This window comes from Anguilla rostrata, chromosome 8 (assembly GCF_018555375.3).
Source record: "Anguilla rostrata isolate EN2019 chromosome 8, ASM1855537v3, whole genome shotgun sequence".
In the NCBI taxonomy this organism is placed as follows: Eukaryota; Metazoa; Chordata; class Actinopteri; order Anguilliformes; family Anguillidae; genus Anguilla; species Anguilla rostrata.
The window spans coordinates 907,432-928,595 of record NC_057940.1 but is presented as its reverse complement, the minus strand read 5'-3'; the positions used below and the strand labels follow the sequence as shown (position 1 = coordinate 928,595).

At 45.7% G+C, this 21,164-nt stretch overlaps 2 protein-coding genes across 3 annotated transcripts in view; one reads left to right on the top strand and one right to left on the bottom strand.

The window, feature by feature from the left end:
* Window positions 1–4,920: 4,920 nt before the first annotated feature.
* The window catches only part of pde1cb (phosphodiesterase 1C, calmodulin-dependent b), a 71,534-nt gene continuing 55,290 nt past the window's right edge, over window positions 4,921–21,164 (bottom strand). For both annotated transcript variants that reach the window (XM_064345685.1, XM_064345686.1), the window contains exons 6-17: window positions 16,966–17,082; window positions 15,047–15,187; window positions 14,458–14,558; window positions 13,446–13,574; window positions 12,976–13,077; window positions 9,929–10,049; window positions 9,700–9,781; window positions 9,195–9,315; window positions 8,158–8,333; window positions 7,127–7,345; window positions 5,839–5,901; window positions 4,921–5,643 (exon numbers count right to left, since the gene is read on the bottom strand). In XM_064345685.1, the coding sequence (XP_064201755.1) occupies window positions 5,627–5,643; window positions 5,839–5,901; window positions 7,127–7,345; window positions 8,158–8,333; window positions 9,195–9,315; window positions 9,700–9,781; window positions 9,929–10,049; window positions 12,976–13,077; window positions 13,446–13,574; window positions 14,458–14,558; window positions 15,047–15,187; window positions 16,966–17,082 (1,389 nt within the window). In that variant the 3' untranslated portion in view covers window positions 4,921–5,626. The remainder of the gene's footprint in view (window positions 5,644–5,838; window positions 5,902–7,126; window positions 7,346–8,157; window positions 8,334–9,194; window positions 9,316–9,699; window positions 9,782–9,928; window positions 10,050–12,975; window positions 13,078–13,445; window positions 13,575–14,457; window positions 14,559–15,046; window positions 15,188–16,965; window positions 17,083–21,164) is intronic.
* LOC135260464 (complement C1q-like protein 2) lies at window positions 17,861–20,677 on the top strand. Its single transcript, XM_064345687.1, has 3 exons — window positions 17,861–18,150; window positions 18,859–18,985; window positions 19,904–20,677. The coding sequence occupies exons 1-3, from the start codon at window positions 17,977–17,979 to the stop codon at window positions 20,179–20,181; spliced, it is 579 nt and encodes a 192-aa protein (XP_064201757.1). The 5' UTR covers window positions 17,861–17,976; the 3' UTR covers window positions 20,182–20,677.

The following is a 21,164-nucleotide window of genomic DNA, read 5'->3' as shown; positions in this document are numbered from 1 at the left end:
CCACCATTTTGACTGCGCTCAAGTAAGGACACACACGCGCTTTCTGAGCCCTTCACCATCAGGTTTAATGTCGTGACTGCGCAGCAATGCCACAGATGGAACAGACTCACCAGATACTCCACTCTCAGGTTACTATTTTCCAGAAGATTAATATAATTGGAATGTTTTGGTTTCAACAACAGGGAGACACAATTTACAATGCTAAGATTACAAAGTTGAGTGTCTGGTCAGCTTATAATATCTGTGGTCATGCGGCATGTTTAACATAGCACAGCTTTTGTGATCAACAGTTTCCACCTGAAACAAGAAAGCAAATAAGAGAATATAATAAGGAGTCGTACCACAGTTAAGATGAACATTTTTTACAGGTCACCTTGAAGCTGGCTGTGAGCTGAAGCATTAGCGCTAATTCCTTTCAGTGTTGTAAGAACTTTTACGGGTTGGTGGGAAGTGCTACAGATCGGTTATCAGAAATGTGCACAATGAACGGTCTCAGACAAATCAAAATAACATACATTTTACATTTACAAACAGTTCTATATTTGCAGCAGTTATCATCTCACATATTAATGAAGAAATACAGAAATAATATAAAAACAAAAAAGCAAACAGTCAGATGTTTAAGACAATATTAACATGTATAGTACACCTAAAATATCTTATCACACCATACTATCTTTTTCAAAAAGTAATATATGCTGGCTTACAATAAAATATCCAAATATACTGCATATATTGCATCAATGCAAATATATCAAATGCTTGAACTATTATTTGTGTAGTGCCATGTACAGATTTTATAATTTGGAATTTGACAAAACACCACAAAGGCGTTTCATAAAACTATATATGCCTTCTGTGAAAATGGGCATATATAGTCGCAAATATTATCCTTCAGTAGAAGTGTAGCTGATTTTGTGTTTGCTGTGACTAACTACAACTCCATCCAGATGTGCGTTCCACTCCGGTCAGGAGCGCCCAGCCATTGTCCCGTTCTTTCATTCTAATTATTTAAAACATGGAAACATTTATTATTACCTACACTTTTTTGGGCTTGGATTCCAAATATATGATTATTATTGTATTCAGTCTGTAAATGGAGCAGTCATTTTCCACACATTTTCAACCAAGTATTAAGAATTAGATTGGATTATGTAACAATGTCATACAATGATTGTTAAGAGTTTGTCTCAGTGCATTCGCTGTAGGTTTGTTTTTCAAACATTTTCACCTGTAAAAAGCTTTAAAGAAACAAAAAAAAGTAATGGTAGCCTCTGTATTGTAGTTACTGTGTAATGCTAGCTCCTGCATTGTAGTTACTGAGTAATTGTAGCCCCTGTACTGTAGTTACTATGTAATGATAGCCCCTGTATTGTAGTTACTGGGTAATGCTAGCTCCTGTATTGTAGTTAATGTGTAATGATAGCTCCTGTATTGTAGTTACTATGCAATGATAGCTCCTGTATTGTAGTTAATGTGTAATGATAGCGCCTGTATTGTAGTTAATGTGTAATGCTAGCCCCTGTATTGTAGGTACTGCGCGGTTATTTGAAATGCGCCCAAAGCCTTTGACAGAAAAGAGATATATCACAGTGCTGAAAATCGTCCTAGGAGTAGCCTAGCAGAAGTGCAGTTACAGAAAGTGATGGGAAAATGTGAACACTAAAGTCTAAAGTCGCCGCACAGGGCGTCGGGCCACAGGTGCTGAAATGTGCGTGTCACTGTTTTGCGGTCCCTCCCCCCGTTTGGCCCCCATTTTAAAGTTCCAGTCAGGCTGCCCCGGTCCTGGAGTATGCGCCTCGGCCCACCGCTACCTTTCGCTCTCTCTCTCTCAGGTTCTCGTGCTCACGTTACCTAAAGATCAGGGCATACGCAGATCTGGCTCTGGAGCAGCAGTACTACTGCTTACACACTGCACTCACTCAGCAGGAACACGCAAGAGAGAAAACTACAAGACCCACATTACAGTTTACACATTAGCCCTGGACTCATACTCATAAGCACAGCTTACATCACGGATGCTCTAATCTTGCCCTTGAGACCAGCAGTAAGTACTGCAGGCTCTCTCTGTTACCTGATGGTTAATTGATCGATTGGCCAGAGGTTTAGCTCACCTGGTGTCCCAGGTGTAAATCAGTCCTGATTAGAGGGGAAGAATGAAAACCAGCAGCACTGCTGGCCTCCAGGGCCAGATTTGGCATCCGTGCCTGGGACACTGTTACACATGACACATTAGCTGTGTATTGATGTGCTGGTCATTTAACCTGTCCAGTTTTTTTTTTTTTACAATACCCCTGTGCATGATGGGATGTTATCTAAATCATGGACGAGCCACACCTGTGTTGTAGTCCATGCTTTTAATTTTACTTGTCAGTGCTCAGTTTCCCAGGCATTTCCACAATTTTGTTCACTATAAATATTTGTCCTCGTAACACTTTGAGTCAGCTCTCCTCATGGGAGATTCTCATAAGCAGTAAAAGGCCGTTTGGGTCATGATGACCAGAATAAGAACAAGAATGGATCTCTACAGAAAACAGACGCAGGACGGGAGAATGTGACAGACTATCAAACTGCGTAGATATTGCATTTGTGACGAACACACAGAACACACCAAGATACTGGAAACACAAATACTGCCAAGCACAAGGAGCCTCGCTTGTAAAAGGGCCTTACCATCAAATTGTATCATAAATAGTGGCTTACGTAGAAAACCACAATTATGCACTTATTCATAAAATCCCACTCTGACGTGGATATGATGGTATCTCTACATACAGTAGCGTGCACACCAGACGTAAGTCACGCATCTGCTGGGTGTGTGGAGGTACGGCGCGCTCGAGGGCTGTGTGTTCCTGAAATGTGCTGTGTTTGCGCTCTTAAGGAATGACATTAAGTCAACAGTCAATGTCAGACGGGAGGAGTGGAAGAAACGTGGAAACGCAACCTTATGCAGAGGAAAACGGCGGTTACTGGACACATCCACGAGACGGGACGGCTGTGAAGCATGCTCCCGCGGGTTCAGATCGAAGTTCATTTGAGATTTATACACCGCGGGCGCACGAGACGCAGACGCCACACTGTAATCCAGAACAAACAGCTTTCGTTTATTCGGCCTCAGTTATTTTTATAAACCAGGTGTAAGGACAACTCGGTAAACAATCTTAAGATTGTGCTGAAATTTGAATCCAAGAACATTTTTATAAACCAGGCCCAAGGTCTTTGTTTCTCCCTCCCCCCAGTCGCTGGCTAATGGCAGCTATAAGCTAGCCTGCAGTCGCTGGCTAATGGCAGCTATAAGCTAGCCTGCAGTCGCTGGCTAATGGCAGCTCTAAGCTAGCCTGCAGCCGCTGGGTAACGGCAGCTATAAGCTAGCTTGCAGTCGCTGGCTAACGCCAGCTATAAGCTAACCTGCAATCGCTAGCTAATTGAGCTATTAACTAGCCTGCAGTCGCTGGCTAATGGCAGCTATAAGCTAGCCTGCAGTCGCTGGCTAATGGCAGCTATAAGCTAGCCTGCAGTCGCTGGGTAACGGCAGCTATAAGCTAGCTTGCAGTCGTTGGCTAACGGCAGCTATAAGCTAACCTGCAATCGCTAGCTAATTGAGCTATTAACTAGCCTGCAGTCGCTGGCTAATGGCAGCTATATGCTAGCCTGCAGTCGCTGGCTAATGGCAGCTATAAGCTAGCCTGCAGCGCTGGGTAACGGCAGCTATAAGCTAGCTTGCAGTCGTGGCTAACGCAGCTATAAGCTAACTGCAATCGCTAGCTAATTGAGCTATTAACTAGCCTGCAGTCGCTGGCTAATGGCAGCTATAGCTAGCCTGCAGTCGCTGGCTAATGGCAGCTATAAGCTAGCTGCAGTCGCTGGTACGGCAGCTTAAGCTAGCTGCAGTCGTGGCTAAGGCAGCTTAAGCTACCTGCAATCGCTAGCTAATTGAGCTTTAACTACTGCATCGCTGCTAATGGCATTATGCTGCAGTGCTGGCTAATGGCAGCTATAAGCTAGCCTGCAGTCGCTGGCTAATGGCAGCTATATGCTAGCCTGCAGTCGCTGGCTAATGGCAGCTATAAGCTAGTCTGCAGTCGCTGGCTAATGGCAGCTGTAAGCTAGCCTGCAGTCGCTGGCTAATGGCAGCTGTAAGCTAGCCTGCAGTCACTGGCTAATGGCAGCTGTAAGCTAACCTGCAATCGCTAGCTAATTGAGCTATTAACTCGCCTGCAGTGGCTGGCTAATGGCAGCTATAAGCTAGCCTGCAGTCGCTGGCTAATGGCAGCTGTAAGCTAGCCTGCAGTTGCTGGCTAATGGCAGCTGTAAGCTAGCCTGCAGTTGCTGGCTAATGGCAGCTGTAAGCTAGCCTGCAGTTGCTGGCTAATGGCAGCTATAAGCTAGCCTGCAGTCCTAGGTGAGGTTTCACCAGACTATTGCTCACTCCTCACCTACACAGTAAAATGTTCGGTGTTAAATCAACTCTTACAGAGTGCATATGGTCACTGTTGGACTCATACAGTCCTCATTCCGCACTCTGTTAGAGTAAAATTAACAAATATTTTTCTGTGCAGCTATATTATACAATTTATGAGTTCTGAAAATCACAGAGCACTACTTGCTTCATTACCATAATATGTGCAACATGTTTTCAGATCTTTTTTTTTGTTTGTTGTAATGGCAAGCAGCTACAATATACTGTATTGCAATACCTGAAAGGGAAGTTAATTTTATATCTGTCCATAGTATTGTCCAAGTGTTGCAATATCTTCATAAAACACGTTTTTCAGTATATTTTCAGTATATTGAATTTTCGTGAGGGCTGACCCTGGGATCAAGTAATAGCAAAAACCAGATGTAAATATGGGGTTGCTTGCTTTACATACTCATCCAGTTTCTGATATATAAAGGAAACATACTATGGGCAGCGGCTAGTTTCTTTACACAGTTTTTATCTCTAAAACAGGCCCTGTTCCAAAAGGTTTGTAGAAGAAACTAATTCTGCTTTCAAACACCATTCATACACATCGGACACACAACAATAAGTCTCATTCAACATATTTTAGCTAGTGAATAAAAAGTAATAAACACATTAACAAGAAAACATAGTAATAATTGTAATAATTATTAGTTAAATGAAAACTTCAAGGTCATTTTTATGTATAGAGTACATTTCCCAGGCATTATGAGAATAAGCGGATTACTCTGGCACCCCCTGGTGGTAGCAGAGGGAGGATGCATTGCTTCCAGTCGCCTGCAAGCTGGTGTTTAAAGAAAACGGGGAAAGTTCCCCAGGTTTCTCCACAGCATCATGGGGTCAAAGGTCAGCTAGGCAGGGCACACAAACAACACACTCTGCACCTGTCTTTCCAGTCCTGGCTGACAGGGGGCAGTGTAGGGTCAACAGTCTCCTTCAGACAGCTGGCATAGTGCATCAGGATATGGTGGGGTGGGGGGGGAGAAAAAATGAAAAGCAAAATTGAAAGTCATATACAGTGTGCCCACCAGCCCATTATGCTATGCTGGTCTTTGCTGGAGGTGTCGGGGGGCGGCGGGGGAGTTGGGGGGGGGGGGGGTTGCGAGTGATGGGATGTGGTGGTGTCAGTGGCAGCTAGTTCTTGCAGTGCATTTCTGGATCTTCTTAATCCCCTTCTTTTTCTGTGGGGAAACATTACATGTCACATTGTTTATAATTAGCACTTTACGACAATGTATACAAATATACAAATTTGCTGTGTGTGTGTTTGTGTCTGCGTGTTTATGTGTGTGAGAGAGATAGCAATTGAAAGAGAGAGAGATAGGGAGAGGGACAGAGAGTGTGCATGTATGTTGGTTTGTGTTCTATCTGCTCACCATCAGCATTCTGTTTCTCACCCTCTTCATTCCCAGGAGAGTCCGAATTTTCAAGCACTTCTCCTGGAATTCAGTAAAAGTAGGAGACAGTGGCAAAGCATCCCTTCACAGATAACTGCAACCAATGAATGGCAGGACTGGTAATTACAGGCCAGGATCCTGTCACTGCCGGCATGTTGATGTCAGGCTAACCGAGCGCACCTATTGGCTGTTGACAGTGTAGAACTATATGTTGAGTCGTTGACTATCAAAAACTTTCTGAGCCAGGGGTAAAATCTTATGGTAATATTAAACATGGCTGATTTTGTTGGAACGGTCAAGAAGAGAGAAAGACTGCATTGCTCCCTAATTGTGTGTCGTGACGGGGAGCCCACCACCTGAGCTAGGACTAGCGCGATTTTACTCCAACTTGTAAGAATGAGGAATCACCTTAGCGTCTAGAGTAAGGTCAGCCTTAGCAGATGCTCTTAGACAGTGTCTTACGCAGCATTATTATACATAAAATACATTTATTTACAAACGCAGAACCCTGTAAAACTTTACTGTTGCTGCCTGTGCTCATTTATAACATTACAAATTAGTTACAGATTATTTATAAATGAATCTATAACATGTATGTACATAACTGACATATAAAAGAGGCAAACGTCTGATCATGAGTAGTATTTCATGGCATGGTGGTGGTCTTTAAAACCCTACCTACACTGGGGATGTTCATTCCCCCATGTAAATGATCCACCTAAAAACATTGTGAAGCAAGTAATTCAGAGAGTGACAGATAGAGGGAGCTCTTGTCACATTTTTCCTGGCCACAGGAAAATGATGAGACTGCAAACAAGTGGACCTGTGTGAAAAGACTTGTTCAATACCATTTTCTCTAAGAACGCTTAACCCAATGTAACTTTAATTTGGATTATGTATTTAACAACGCCATTATTACATGTTCCACGGCTGCATATTTAGGGGTCTTTACTACTGAGCGCTGTTACCATAAACTAGGATAAACCGTGTGTTTTGGGATGTTGACGTACAAAGTAAATGAGCTGGACGTTTGACGGTCCGCAGGCTTTTGACAAAAGAAAACGGACTCCCACATTCAAACTGTAGGACAAAATTATTGGCTGGAAGTATCTGGACGAAGGTCACGCCATGAAACTTGGGGACATACAGAGAAAAGTTGTGTGAGTAAAGACATTCAAACGCTGGTAAGAGAATAATTAGGTGGAAAAATATCATGACAGAGTCCTGTACCATTCCATGAAACGCAGAGAGAGCGGTGGACACTTACCGTTCTGTGCCTGCGGACCGACCTCTGACTGTCCGTCAGCCTGGGGCTGGGTGTGGCTCAGCTCACTTACGCTCTGAGCCCCGCCCCCACCCTCAGGCTCCGCCTCCGCCCCTTCCTTCTGTCCGTCCATTGGCTGTGATGAGCCAGGCTCCCGTTTGGCCTGCTCTGATTGGTCAGTCCCGGCCCCTTTCCGCTCTGCCTCTCGCTTGGCGTTCTCGTCTGGCATGCGCGGAAACACAGCCCGGGAGAATATTACCGCCAAAAGACACAACGGTTAGCAGAGGGTCATTTTCTGGGACTACAGAGACACACAGACCCCCTTGAGGTTCTGCACTATATGTATTACAAGCCCGTCCCACAGCACTCAGCCTCGAACAAACAGCAAACGCACTCCGCAGCACCCAAACCTTCAGCTCCTAACAACCCTAAGTGCTTACCCCAAATGAACCCCCAACCCAAGTGAACCCCTAACCCAAGTGAACCCCTGACCCCAAGTGAACCCCCAACCCAAGTGAACCCCTAACCCAAGTGAACCCCGTACCCCTAGTGAACCCCGTACCCCTAGTGAACCCCTAACCCCTAGTGAACCCCTAACCCAAGTGAACCCCTGACCCCTAGTGAACCCCTGACCCAAGTGAACCCCTGACCCCTAGTGAACCCCTGACCCAAGTGAACCCCTGACCCCTAGTGAAACCCTGACCCCTAGTGAGCCCCTGACCCCTAGTGAACCCCTAACCCAAGTGAACCCCTGACCCCTAGTGAACCCCTGACCCCTAGTGAACCCCTGACCCAAGTGAACCCCTGACCCCTAGTGAGCCCCTAACCCTAGTGAACCCCTGACCCCTAGTGAACCCCTAACCCAAGTGAACCCCTGACCCAAGTGAACCCCTGACCCCTAGTGAACCCCTAACCCAAGTGAACCCCTGACCCTAGTGAACCCGACTAGTGAGCCCCTGACCCCTAGTGAACCCCTAACCCAAGTGAACCCCTAACCCAAGTGAACCCCTGACCCTAGTGAACCCCTGACCCACCTGCGGTCGCCTGGGCCTTCCAGCGCTCCCGGTTGCGCTGCACCTCCTCGTTCCACACAGCCTTGAAGTTCTTCAGGTCGACGGAGAGGAGGGAGCAGTTTACGGACGTGCTTCCCTCGGACCCGCTGCTTTTCTCACTCGCATGCTTCGCCTCCTCAGAGGTGAGACTGTTCAGACTGGGAGGGACAGGAAGTGATGCTGTTCAGACTGGGAGGGACAGGAAGTGATGCTGTTCAGACTGCTAGGGACAGGAAGTGATGCTGTTGAGACTGGGAGGCACAGGAAGTGATGCTGTTCAGATTGGGAGGGACAGGAAGTCATGCTATTCCAACTGCGGCAGAGGGACAGGAAGTGATGCTGTTCAGCCTGGGGCAGGTGGACAGGAAGTGATGCTATACAGACTGGGGGAGGTGGACAGGAAGTGATGCTGTTCAGACTGCGAGGGACAGGAAGTGATACTGTTCAGACTGGGGCAGGTGGACAGGAAATGATGCTGTTCAGACTTGGGCAGAGAGACAGGAAGTGATGCTGTTCAGACTGCAAGGGACAGGAAGTGATACTGTTCAGACTGGGGCAGGTGGACAGGAAGTGATGCTGTTCAGACTTGGGCAGAGAGACAGGAAGTGATGCTGTTCAGACTTGGGCAGAGAGACAGGAAGTGATGCTGTTCAGACTGGGGCAGGTGGACAGGAAGTGATGCTGTTCAGACTGGGGCAGGTGGACAGGAAGTGATGCTATTCAGACTGGGGCAGAGGGACAGGAAGTGATGCTGTTCAGACTGGGCAGAGAGACAGGAAGTGATGCTGTTCAGACTGAGGCAGGGGGACAGGAAGTGACGCTGGTCAGACTGTGAGGGACAGGAAGTGATTCTGTTCAGACAGGGGCACAGCTTGTGAATTTGCAGAAAATATCATGAATATGCTATGGAGTCCTGTGAGACAGGAAGTGGAAGTTCCGGGGGAGGGGGAGGGGGAGGAACTGCTGTCCTGCTGGACAGGAAGTGGAGGTCGCAGGAAGAGGAAGGGGAGGAGACTGACCTGGAGCGTCGCACACCTGTGAGGCCAGCCTGGGAGGCCTCGTCGATGAGAGGCGTGACGATGTGCTCCGTCATGTCCGTCAGAACCGTGAACGTGGGGATGACGATGAAATCGATGAACCCTGAAGCAACAGAGGAAAATACAAACCAGTCTGTACAATTCCACAGGCTATACAAGGCACTACCACTGAGTCCACCTTTCTGCTAAATGTAAGACACAGTTAATACACTTTCACAGAATATACAATCATTTGGTAAAGAAAAACAATAGAATTGCATTTTATCTCATGCCACATTAACCTCATATTCCCACATTTAAGATTATTAAATGTCTTTTATTATTATTATTTTTCTGCAATATCAGAAGGCTGCTAGTTAACTTATCATATGAAAGATGTCTCTACACTGCTGGTTCTTTTTGAGGGGGTAAACTGCTGAAATGTTAGGAGGAACCTCAGGTGTTAGTCCCATTTGCACGGGGGGAGGAAATAGACGGACGGACTGACCTATCTGGGACTGCGCTACCATGGTTGAGTTGCGGTCACAAAGTGGGGAGAACGGCAGACCCAGCTCTGCCTCTTTATCCCCCTGCAGGCACAGAAAGAGAGAGATGATCGTCTGGTGAACTGTGTGACCAAATATAAGCTGTCCTCCACACACACACGCACACACGCACAAATGTGAGCTCTCAGTGTGAGCACAGGTGAGCTCTGTGTAAGCACAGGTGTAGCTCACCTGTCTAAAGAACTCCTCCAGCAGGGAGGTGGTCCACTGGTGGTGTAGATCCCACTTCTTAGCTGGGTGGCTGATGTCAGCGGTGTGCAGTAAGAGAGATAAGGCCTTGGGCTTGTCCAGCCTACGCAGGGAAGGAGAGACAGCAGGATACACAGGGAAGGAGAGACAGCAGGATACACAGGGAAGGAGAGACAGCAGGACATACAGGAAAGGAGAGACATCAGGATATGCAGGGAAGGAGAGACAGCAGGATAAACAGGGAAGGAGAGACAGCAGGATATACAAGGAAGGAGAGACAGCAGGATATGCAGGGAAGGAGAGACAGCAGGATATGCAGGGAAGGAGAGACAGCAGGATATACAGGGAAGGAGAGACAGCAGGATATACAGGGAAGGAGAGACAGCAGGATATGCAGGGAAGGAGAGACAGCAGGATATGCAGGGAAGGAGAGACAGCAGGACATACAGGAAAGGAGAGTCACCAGGATATGCAGGGAAGGAGAGACAGCAGGATATGCAGGGAAGGAGAGTCACCAGGATATGCAGGGAAGTAGAGACAGCAGGATATGCAGGGAAGGAGAGACAGCAGGATATACAGGGAAGGAAAGACAGCAGGATATGCAGGGAAGGAGAGTCACCAGGATATAATAATCATGATACATACGAGTGTGTGTGTGCGTGCGTGTGTGTGTGTGTGTGTGTGTGTGTGTGTACGCTTATGTTTCTGTGTGCACATATGTGTGTGTATGCATTGGTTTTATCTGACACTGAGCATGTGTGTGTGTGTGTGGGTAGGACTGGGTGTTTTTAATGGATGGGGCTGGGAGATGTGCTATGGGTAGATTTAGGGTTATGGGTTTTTAATGGATGGGGCTGGGAGATGTGCTATGGGTAGGGTTATGGGTTATGGGTTTTTAATGGATGGGGCTGGGAGATGTGTTATGGGTAGGGTTATGGGTTATGGGTTTTTAATGGATGGGGCTGGGAGATGTGCTATGGGTAGGTTTAGGGTTATGGGTTTTAAATGGAGGGGGTTGGGAGATGTGCTATGGGTAGGGTTAGGGTTATGGGTTTTTAATGGATGAGGTTGGGAGATGTGCTATGGGTAGGGTTAGGGTTATGGGTTTTTAATGGATGGGGCTGGGAGATGTGCTATGGGTAGGGTTAGGGTTATGAGCTTTTAATGGATGAGGTTGGGAGATGTGCTATGGGTAGGGTTAGGGTTATGGGTTTTAAATGGATGGGGCGGGGAGATGTGCTATGGGTAGGGTTAGGGTTATGGGTTTTTAATGGATGAGGCTGGGAGATGTGCTATGGGTAGGGTTAGGGTTATGGGTTTTTAATGGATGAGGTTGGGAGATGTGCTATGGGTAGGGTTAGGGTTATGGGTTTTTAATGGATGAGGTTGGGAGATGTGCTATGGGTAGGGTTAGGGTTATGAGTTTTAAATGTATGGGGCTGGGAGATGTGCTATGGGTAGGGATAGGGTTATGGGTTTTTAATGGATGAGGTTGGGAGATGTGCTATGGGTAGGGTTAGGGTTATGGGTTTTTAATGGACGGGGCTGGGAGATGTGCTATGGGTAGGGTTAGGGTTATGGGTTTTTAATGGATGAGGTTGGGAGATGTGTTATGGGTAGGGTTAGGGTTATGGGTTTTTAATGGATGAGGTTGGGAGATGTGCTATGGGTAGGGTTAGGGTTATGGGTTTTTAATGGATGAGGTTGGGAGATGTGCTATGGGTAGGGTTAGGGTTATGGGTTTTTAATGGATGAGGTTGGGAGATGTGCTATGGGTAGGGTTAGGGTTATGGGTTTTTAATGGATGAGGTTGGGAGATGTGCTATGGGTAGGGTTAGGGTTATGGGTTTTTAATGGATGAGGTTGGGAGATGTGCTATGGGTAGGGTTAGGGTTATGGGTTTTTAATGGATGGGGCTGGGAGATGTGCTATGGGTAGGGTTAGGGTTATGGGTTTTTAATGGATGAGGTTGGGAGATGTGCTATGTGTAGGGTTAGGGTTATGGGTTTTAAATGGATGAGGTTGGGAGATGTGCTATGGATAGGGTTAGGGTTATGGGTTTTTAATGGATGGGGCTGGGAGATGTGCTATGGGTAGGGTTAGGGTTATGGGTTTTTAATGGATGAGGTTGGGAGATGTGCTATGGGTAGGGTTAGGGTTATGGGTTTTTAATGGATGAGGTTGGGAGATGTGCTATGGGTAGGGTTATGGGTTTTTAATGGATGAGGTTGGGAGATGTGTTATGGGTAGGGTTAGGGTTATGGGTTTTTAATGGATGGGGCTGGGAGATGTGCTATGGGTAGGGTTAGGGTTATGGGTTTTTAATGGATGAGGTTGGGATATGTGCTATGGGTAGGGTTAGGGTTATGGGTTATTAATGGATGGGGCTGGGAGATGTGCTATGGGTAGGGTTAGGGTTATGGGTTTTTAATGGATGGGGCTGGGAGATGTGCTATGGGTAGGGTTAGGGTTATGGGTTTTTAATGGATGGGGCTGGGAGATGTGCTATGGGTAGGGTTAGGGTTATGGGTTTTTAATGGATGAGGTTGGGAGATGTGCTATGTGTAGGGTTAGGGTTATGGGTTTTTAATGGATGAGGTTGGGAGATGTGCTATGGATAGGGTTAGGGTTATGGGTTTTAATGGATGGGGCTGGGAGATGTGCTATGGGTAGGGTTAGGGTTATGGGTTTTTAATGGATGAGGTTGGGAGATGTGCTATGGGTAGGGTTAGGGTTATGGGTTTTTAATGGATGAGGTTGGGAGATGTGCTATGGGTAGGGTTATGGGTTTTTAATGGATGAGGTTGGGAGATGTGTTATGGGTAGGGTTAGGGTTATGGGTTTTTAATGGATGGGGCTGGGAGATGTGCTATGGGTAGGGTTAGGGTTATGGGTTTTTAATGGATGAGGTTGGGAGATGTGCTATGGGTAGGGTTAGGGTTATGGGTTTTTAATGGATGAGGTTGGGAGATGTGCTATGGGCAGGGTTAGGGTTATGGGTTTTTAATGGATGAGGTTGGAATGCTCACCCCTCAGGCTGCTGTAGGAAGTTCTTCATGGCTTTGAGCTGCTGGAAGTGACAGGACATATCAGTGGCCAAGACCATCTCCACCACCAGGGTCCGCAACTCCCTGAGACAGAGAGAGGGAGAGAGAGAGAGGGTGTGAGAGAGAGATGGAGAGGGGGACAGGAAGAGAGGGAGGAGAGAGGGGAGGGGGGGAGAGGAAGAGAGAGAGAGGGGGGAGGGAGAGATGGAGAGAGGGAGGGAGACAGAGAGAGAGAGAGAGGAAGGGAGGGAGGGAGAGAGAGAGGGGTGAGAGAGAGAGGGAGAGGGGGAGAGGAAGAGAGGGAGGAGAGAGGGGAGAGAGGGGGGGAGAGGAAGAGAGAGAGGAGAGAAGGGAGAGGGGGGAGAGGAAGAGAGAGAGGGGGAGAGGGTCATCAGACAGAAAGTCAGATGAGGTGTGGCAGACGGGGCGTGGCAGGTGTGGCAGGTGCGCACCTCCAGTCGTCCTTGGACAGGTTGGAGAGGATGTTCATCTCCTCGTCGTCCTGCATGAGGCGGTACGCCGCGCTCACGTGATGGTTCTCCAGAACCGCCCGGTCGTTGTACAAGATGGCCGTATCCGACCTGCAACACAAACCACACAATTCACAACTCACAGTTTAGACTCTTAGCAGACACTCTCAGCCAAAGTGACTTGTAGAAGGTACACGTTATATTACTAGGTACATAAATGATAATAGGAATAAGATTAAGAATAATACATTACAATCATTGCAGACCGTATGAGTTTAAGTGGATAGATATGCATGGGTCCTGCCCTTTGTGGTATGGTTCATTATCCAAACTGTTCGGGGACATTACCTGGTCTGGATGTGCATGGTGTGTGTTGTACAGGTGAGCAGTATTACCTGCTCTGGATGTGCATGGTGTGTGTTGTACAGGTGAGCAGTATTACCTGGTCTGGATGTGCATGGTGTGTGTTGTACAGGTGAGCAGTATTACCTGGTCTGGATGTGGAAGTTGTGTTGTACAGGTGAGCAGTATTACCTGGTCTGGATGTGGGAGTTGTGTTGTACAGGTGAGCAGTATTACCTGGTCTGGATGTGGGAGTTGTGTTGTACAGGTGAGCAGTATTACCTGGTCTGGATGTGGGAGTTGTGTTGTATAGGTGAGCAGTATTACCTGGTCTAGATGTGGGAGTTGTGTGTTGTACAGGTGAGCAGTATTACCTGCTCTGGATGTGGGAGTTGTGTGTTGTACAGGTGAGCAGTATTACCTGGTCTGGGTGTGGGAGTTGTGTGTTGTACAGGTGAGCAGTATTAACTGCTCTGGATGTGGGAGTTGTGTGTTGTACAGGTGAGCAGTATTACCTGCTCTGGATGTGGGAGTTGTGTGTTGTACAGGTGAGCAGTATTACCTGGTCTGGAAGTGGGAGTTGTGTTGTACAGGTGAGCAGTATTACCTGGTCTGGATGTGGGAGTTGTGTTGTACAGATGAGCGGTATTACCTGGTCTGGATGTGGAAGTTGTTTGTCGTGCCGGTGTGCTCATAATCATGAACAGCAGCAGCGAAAAGCATGGCAAAAATCTCCAGCTCTGTTAACCAGTGCTGAAGCACAGAAAAGAAAGAGAGGAAAGGAAGAGGAGAGAGGGTGGGGAGAGGAGGGAGTGAATAGAGAGAGAGGAGAGACACAGGAAGCAAGTCAGGAGATGAGGTGAGGAGAGAGAGTTCAGAAGAGTCATTGTGTCTGGGGGATGCTGTCGGGAGATTGTGTTGTGGGGTGCATGCGTTGTGGTCTTGGGGGGGTGGGGTTTGCTTGTGTTTGGGGGTGCGTGCGTGTGTTGGGGGGTGCGCTTGTGTTTGGGGTGTGCGTGTGTGTGTGGGGTGGGTGGTGGTGGTGTTTGGGGGTGCGTGCGTTGTGTTTGGGGGTGTATGCATTGTGTTTGGGGGTGCGTGCGTTGTGTTTGCGGGTGCGTGCGTTGTGTTTGCGGGTGCGTGCGTTGTGTTTGCGGGTGTGAGTGTTTGCGGGTGCGTGCGTTGTGTTTGCGGGTGCGTGCGTTGTGTTTGGGAGTGTGTTCAGGGTCATAAGCGCTCACCACCATCCCCGTTTTCAGCAGGAGGTAGTGTACGGTCTGGGTCACATCCGCCGCGTGCATCAGGTTGTGATAAGGGTTCTTATACTTGCTGTAGCCCACCTCCAGTGCCTCGATGAAGGACACCACAGCTGAGATGGGGATCTGGAGAGAGCAGCACAGAGCACCCTTCACTCACTGTGCTGAAACACAGCAGAGCACACTGCACAGCATGCACATCACAGTCTAGCCCTGGACTCTGACACTAAGCACAGCTTACAGCAGGGATGCCATAATCTTGCCCTTCAGGCCAGCACTGCTGCAGGCTTTCTCTGTTACCTGATAGTTAATTCATCGATTGACCAGCGATTTAACTCACCTGGTGTCCCAGGTAGAAATCAGTCAGGATTAGAGAGGAAGAATGAAAACCAGCAGTACTAAAGGGGTCTGTATCATGAAGCAGGATTTCTGAGTTAGCTGGATAACTGCACTGAGTAAAACCCTGTATCACAGAGCAGGCTTACTGAGTTAGCTGGATAACTGCACTGAGTAAAACCCTGTATCACAGAGCAGGATTACGGAGTTAGCTGGATAACTTTTACTCAGCACAGTTATCCAGCTAACTCAGTAATCCTGCTCTGTGATACAGGGTTTTACTCAGTGCAGTTATCCAGCTAACTCAGTAATCCTGCTCTGTGATACAGGGGTTTACTCAGTGCAGTTATCCAGCTAAATCAGTAATCCTGCTCTGTGATACAGGGTTTTACTCAGCGCAGTCATCCAGGTAACTCAGTAACTATGCTTCATTAAATGGGGCCCCAGCCTCGAGAGCCAGATTTCAGTATCCCTGGCTTACATTATTTTAGCCCTCTAGTCGTACGTTACCCCATATTATATTAGCCCCATGCACTTACTTTACACCATTTTATATTAGCCCCATGCACTTACTTTACACCATTTTATATTAGCCCTGTGCACTTACTTTACACCATTTTATATTAGCCCTGTGCACTTACTTTACACCATTTTATATTAGCCCTGTGCACTTACTTTACACCATTTTATATTAGCCCTCTGCACTTACTTTACACCATTTTATATTAGCCCTGTGCACTTACTTTACACCATATTATATTAGCCCCATGCACTTACTTTACACCATTTTATATTAGCCCTGTGTACCTACTTTACACCATATTATATTAGCCCTGTGCACTTTAGACCATTTTATATTAGCCCTCTGCACTTACTTTACACCATTTTATATTAGCCCTGTGCACTTTACACCATTTTATATTAGCCCTGTGCACTTACTTTACACCATTTTATATTAGCCCTGTGTACCTACTTTACACCATTTTAATTTAGCCCTGTGCACTTACTTTACACCATTTTATATTAGCCCTGTGTACCTACTTTACACCATTTTAATTTAGCCCTGTGCACTTACTTTACACCATTTTATATTAGCCCCATGCACTTACTTTACACCATTTTATATTAGCCCTGTGTACCTACTTTACACCATATTATATTAGCCCTGTGCACGCTTACATTTATATACCCAGTCATTACTTCACTTATATTCCCCGTGCACTTACTTTACACCATTTCATATTAGCCCTGTGTACCTACTTTACACCATTTTAATTTAGCCCTGTGTACCTACTTTACACCATTTTAATTTAGCCCTGTGTACCTACTTTACACCACTTCCATTACATTAGCCCTGTACTGTTACTTTGCTCCACTCTCTTATGCTATAAGTATATTAGTATAATATGTTGAATCTCTTCATCTGTACCCTCAATTGGCTTTTTATTCTGTCCGTTTTATTACTTCTCTTCACTTGTTTTATTTTAGAAATCACTTGTGAGCACACAGTATGAAAAGTGCTCTGATGTCTGTTAAAACCTTACGTCCTGTCTAAAAAGTTGGCTGACCTTGAATCGGCTGATGAGGTCGTATCTGGTGAGGAGCTCGTAGAATATGAACTTGAGGGCATGTTCGCCACTGGACTCATTCAGGGCAAACACATCGAAGGACCACGTGTCCACATGCTGGGACGAGAAAACACGAAAGACGGAGCCAGAATCGGAAGAATGAGATGAGAGAACACGAGAACACGAGAACACGAGAACATGAGAACACAAGACACGACAAGAGAATGGACACGCAGATGCAGATCACAAAGCGCTGCAGTCTGAGCCGTGAGCCATTTACACACGCTGCTGCGTTCAGTCCTTCAGCGAGTGATAACATTAGTGTCTACTTTTCATGGTCATGGATCAAAATTCAGTTGATGTGTTTGCTCACCTGGAAAGCAGATTATCTACATGTCCAGGAATAATACAGTTTGATTATTAATTTGTTTGCTCTGTGACTGCATAAGGACAGCACTGGAGTCCTATTCAGTTTATGTTGCCGAAATACCTTTGCTGATTTTTTGGAAACACAAAAGATGTATTCAATTTATTCTATTATTTTAAAAGTTTATGTAACAGGGACCACATATAATAAAGCATTGATTCAAGCTTGAAATCTTATGCACTACACAGAAATATAGCTGAACGGCTAATTTTCCGCTGGAGGCAGGCCAAAAGCAGATGTTGCTGTACACTTCAAAAAGCTGCAGAATTCATCGGCTGAGAACGAATAAAATACTCATCATCAAAAATCCCAAAAGCACTACACAAACATGCCTTTGTGTATATAAACATTACACAATTTGATCACTGAGAGCAGCACTGAAAAAAATCAAGGACACTGCAAGGCAGTTATTTATTAACCTTGAAATGTTTTCCAGGGAAACGTGCAGTGTTTATCAGGGACATATAAAGAGGGACACTCTGAATGTAACAGAACTGAAAGGTCGGGGGTCCTGCTGAAGAGTGAGACACACTCTACATTTGCTGCTGTCACTGGGCTGCTGCCTGGCCGGGGCACAGGTTCTGATGGAGAAAGAAAAGAATGGCAGCGATACTGTCCGTTTGCTGCTGTTGGAGCAGCTGAAGGAGCTGAAGGAGATGAAGGAGGGGCTGGCCACCGCAAAGACGGAGCTGCAGGCCGTGGAGGCGAGACTGCTGCTCTGTGAATCTCACATCGCTGAGCAGAAGGGTGGAAATACGGTCACGATATGACCCTTCATTTTAAGCTTGCGATTCATTAACCATTAGCACATGATGTTAAATCAGTGTATATCATTAGTTCATGTGTCGATTAACCCCAATAAATGCATAATATTTAGTAGATGCTCATATCCATAGCGATTTACACAGATTTATATTATTTTAGATAAAATATATTTATACAGCTGGATATTGAATTACAGAAGCAATCCAGGTTAAGCAAGTAACTCTGCGAATCAAATCTACAACCGTCGCCCAGCTAATGTTGTGATTATACTGCAATGGTCATCTCATGTTCATGAGCTATTGTTTAGTGGACTACTAACAGGGAATAGTGACATGATATAAACCCAATTTATTAATTGAACAAAGGGCGTGGGTGCAAGATGCACTCACCTCCTCTTTCAGACAGGTTTATCAATGTTCCAGAGTTCATTAGTGATCTGAGAATGAAATATCTCATCCTGCAAGACCTCATTGTGCAAGAGAACCTCTGTCTCTGCTAACCTGCATCAACATCACGGATGAGCGAAGACAAGATGAACAAATACAGGTTTGGCTAGAATTGTTCAGTGTTTAGTTAGTAGAGGTGGATTTTTGACCTGAGATGGAAGTGTACGTATTTATTTACTGATTTATTTGTTTCCTTAAGGGCCTGAAAAAAACAATACATAACCTTTTAAATGTGAATATGCTGCATTCACAGAGAACAGCAGGGTGGCGTTCTCAGCTGCATTATCCGAAGGAGGAGATCGAGGGCCACTGAACATAGGAATCACCTTGATCTACAAAAAGGTCTTTACCAACATTGGCAATCACTACAGCCCAGCCACAGGTACGGGTAAAGGTGTACAATCACAATCACACAGGCAGATGCTGCATCAAAATGCATACTTCTGCGGATGACACAGGTAACACATTGGAACGATTTCAAGGTTGACTGACAGCTCTGTGTGTGTGTGTGTGTGTGCTTGTGTTTATGTGTATGTGTGCTCGTGTTTGTATTGTGTGTGTGTGTGCGTGTGTCCGTGTGAGTGTATGTGTGCGTGTGTGCTTTTGTTTGTATTGTGTGTGCGTGCATGTGTGTGAGCGTGTGAGCATGTGTGCTTGTGCTTGTATTGTGTGTGTGCGTGTGTGTATGCTTGTGTTTGTATTGTGTGTGTGTATGTGTGCTTGTGTTTGAATTGTGTGTGTGCGTGTGTGTGTGTATTGTGTGTATGTGTATGTATGTGTGCTTGTGTTTGTACTGTGTGTGCATGCGTGTGTGTATGTGTATGTTTTCCTGTGTTTGTATTGTGTGCGTGTGTGTGTGTGCTTGCATTTGTATTGTGTGTGTGTGCATGTGTGTGTACGTGTGCTTGTGTTTGTATTGTGTGTGTGTGCATGTGTGTGTATATGTATGTGTATGTGTGCTTGTGCTATGTGTGTGTGCTTGTGTTTGTATTGTGTGTGTGTGCGTGTGTGATTGTTTGTATTGTGTATATGTGCTTGTGTTTGTGTTGTGTGTACGTGCGTGTGTATGTGTATGTCTGCCTGTGTTTGTATTGTGTGTGTGTGTGCCTGTGTTTGTATTGTGTGTTTGTGTGTGTGTGTGCTTGTGTGTGTATGTGCACTTGTGTTTGTATTGTGTGTTTGAGCGTGTGTGTATGTGCGTGTTTGTGCGTGTGTGTGTATGTGTGCTTGTGTTTGTATTGTGTGTGTGTGCATGTGTGTGTGCGTTTGTGTTCATGCTTGTTTTTTCCCTGTGCTAAAGGGATCTTCACTGTGCCGGTGAAAGGAGTCTACTGCTTCATATTCACTGCCTTCAGCACCGGCAGACCAGCGGGATCTGGCGTCACTCTCTACAAGAACACGGAGCCCATAGTGACCTCATTAAACTGGATAGATGCTCAGGATTATGCCACCAATGCAGTCACTCTGGAGCTGAAGGTGGGAGATCAAGTCTACATGCATTTCCCACCGGACCGCAAAGTCTACGATGACCTTCTGAATCGAACCACCTTTAGCGGCTTCCTGCTCTTCACCCTGTGAAGAGGAAGACCATGCCGCGATGAAGATGAGAGTGAGAGTATCAGTGCGGTCAGGGAGCTGCACTCAAAAAATATTTTATGATTTATGCATTTTAAATGCACACAGAATTTCCATCCATTTTGTAAGTAATTAAGTAATTTTAATGTAAGCCAAACAACAAACTGCATGTGATGTGTTTAAGATTTAGCAGATTTATATTCGTTATAATTGATTTTAAATAAATAAGACCAAGTTGATGTGTTTGCTTAATTCCAGTGAATGCTTTGAAGCGTGGGGTAGACCTGTAACCTAGAGCTACAGGTTAAATTCCCAGATAGGACACTGCCGTTGTACTCTTGAGTACGATACTTACATTGCTTCAGTATATATCCAACTGTATAAAAATAATACTAAATAACAAATACAAAACCTGTGCAAATCACTCTGGATCAGAGCACCTGCTGAATGCCCGTTGTTTAACGTGAAGAATATGAAATAAAAATGCATACAGACACAACCTGTGATTTTGTGCTTCTGTGTGTGTGTGTGTGCGTGTGCTCATGAAATCTAAATTAAGTCCAAAACTTGTTTTCTGGACCCATAAAAACAGTAGCAGTGCTGGCTGATTGAGACAAAAAATCCTTCAGTTTCAGCGTTTCTAAAATCTGTGCCTCCCTAAATAACACAAAAGATTTACAATGGCACCTACCTGTTTGCATTGGACTTTTACTATTTTATGAGTTTGTGAGATAACTTTAGCTCAGCAACACTGATTCTTAATTCAGAGATGAGAAGGTGAAGAGATAATATATATATAGTTGTGTGTTTTTACCACATTATTGTATTTTATTTGTTTTAACAAGCCTCCATAGAAAAAAAAGCTTTCATTTGTCAGGCCGAACATGTGACTGCCCCCTCCGTGACCCACATTCTGATGGCGTGTGGGTTGGGGGCCATGTTGGATTTAAGAACACGAACACAGATGCTCCAAGTGATATGCGACG

Coding starts and splice junctions, on each gene's coding strand:
- LOC135260464 (XM_064345687.1), top strand. CDS start 17,977: ATGGAGAAAGAAAAGAATGGCAGCGATACTGTCCGTTTGCTGCTGTTG. Junction 18,151..18,858: donor AGCAGAAGGGTGGAAATACG/GTCACGATATGA, acceptor GCATTCACAGAG/AACAGCAGGGTGGCGTTCTC. Junction 18,986..19,903: donor TCACTACAGCCCAGCCACAG/GTACGGGTAAAG, acceptor CCTGTGCTAAAG/GGATCTTCACTGTGCCGGTG.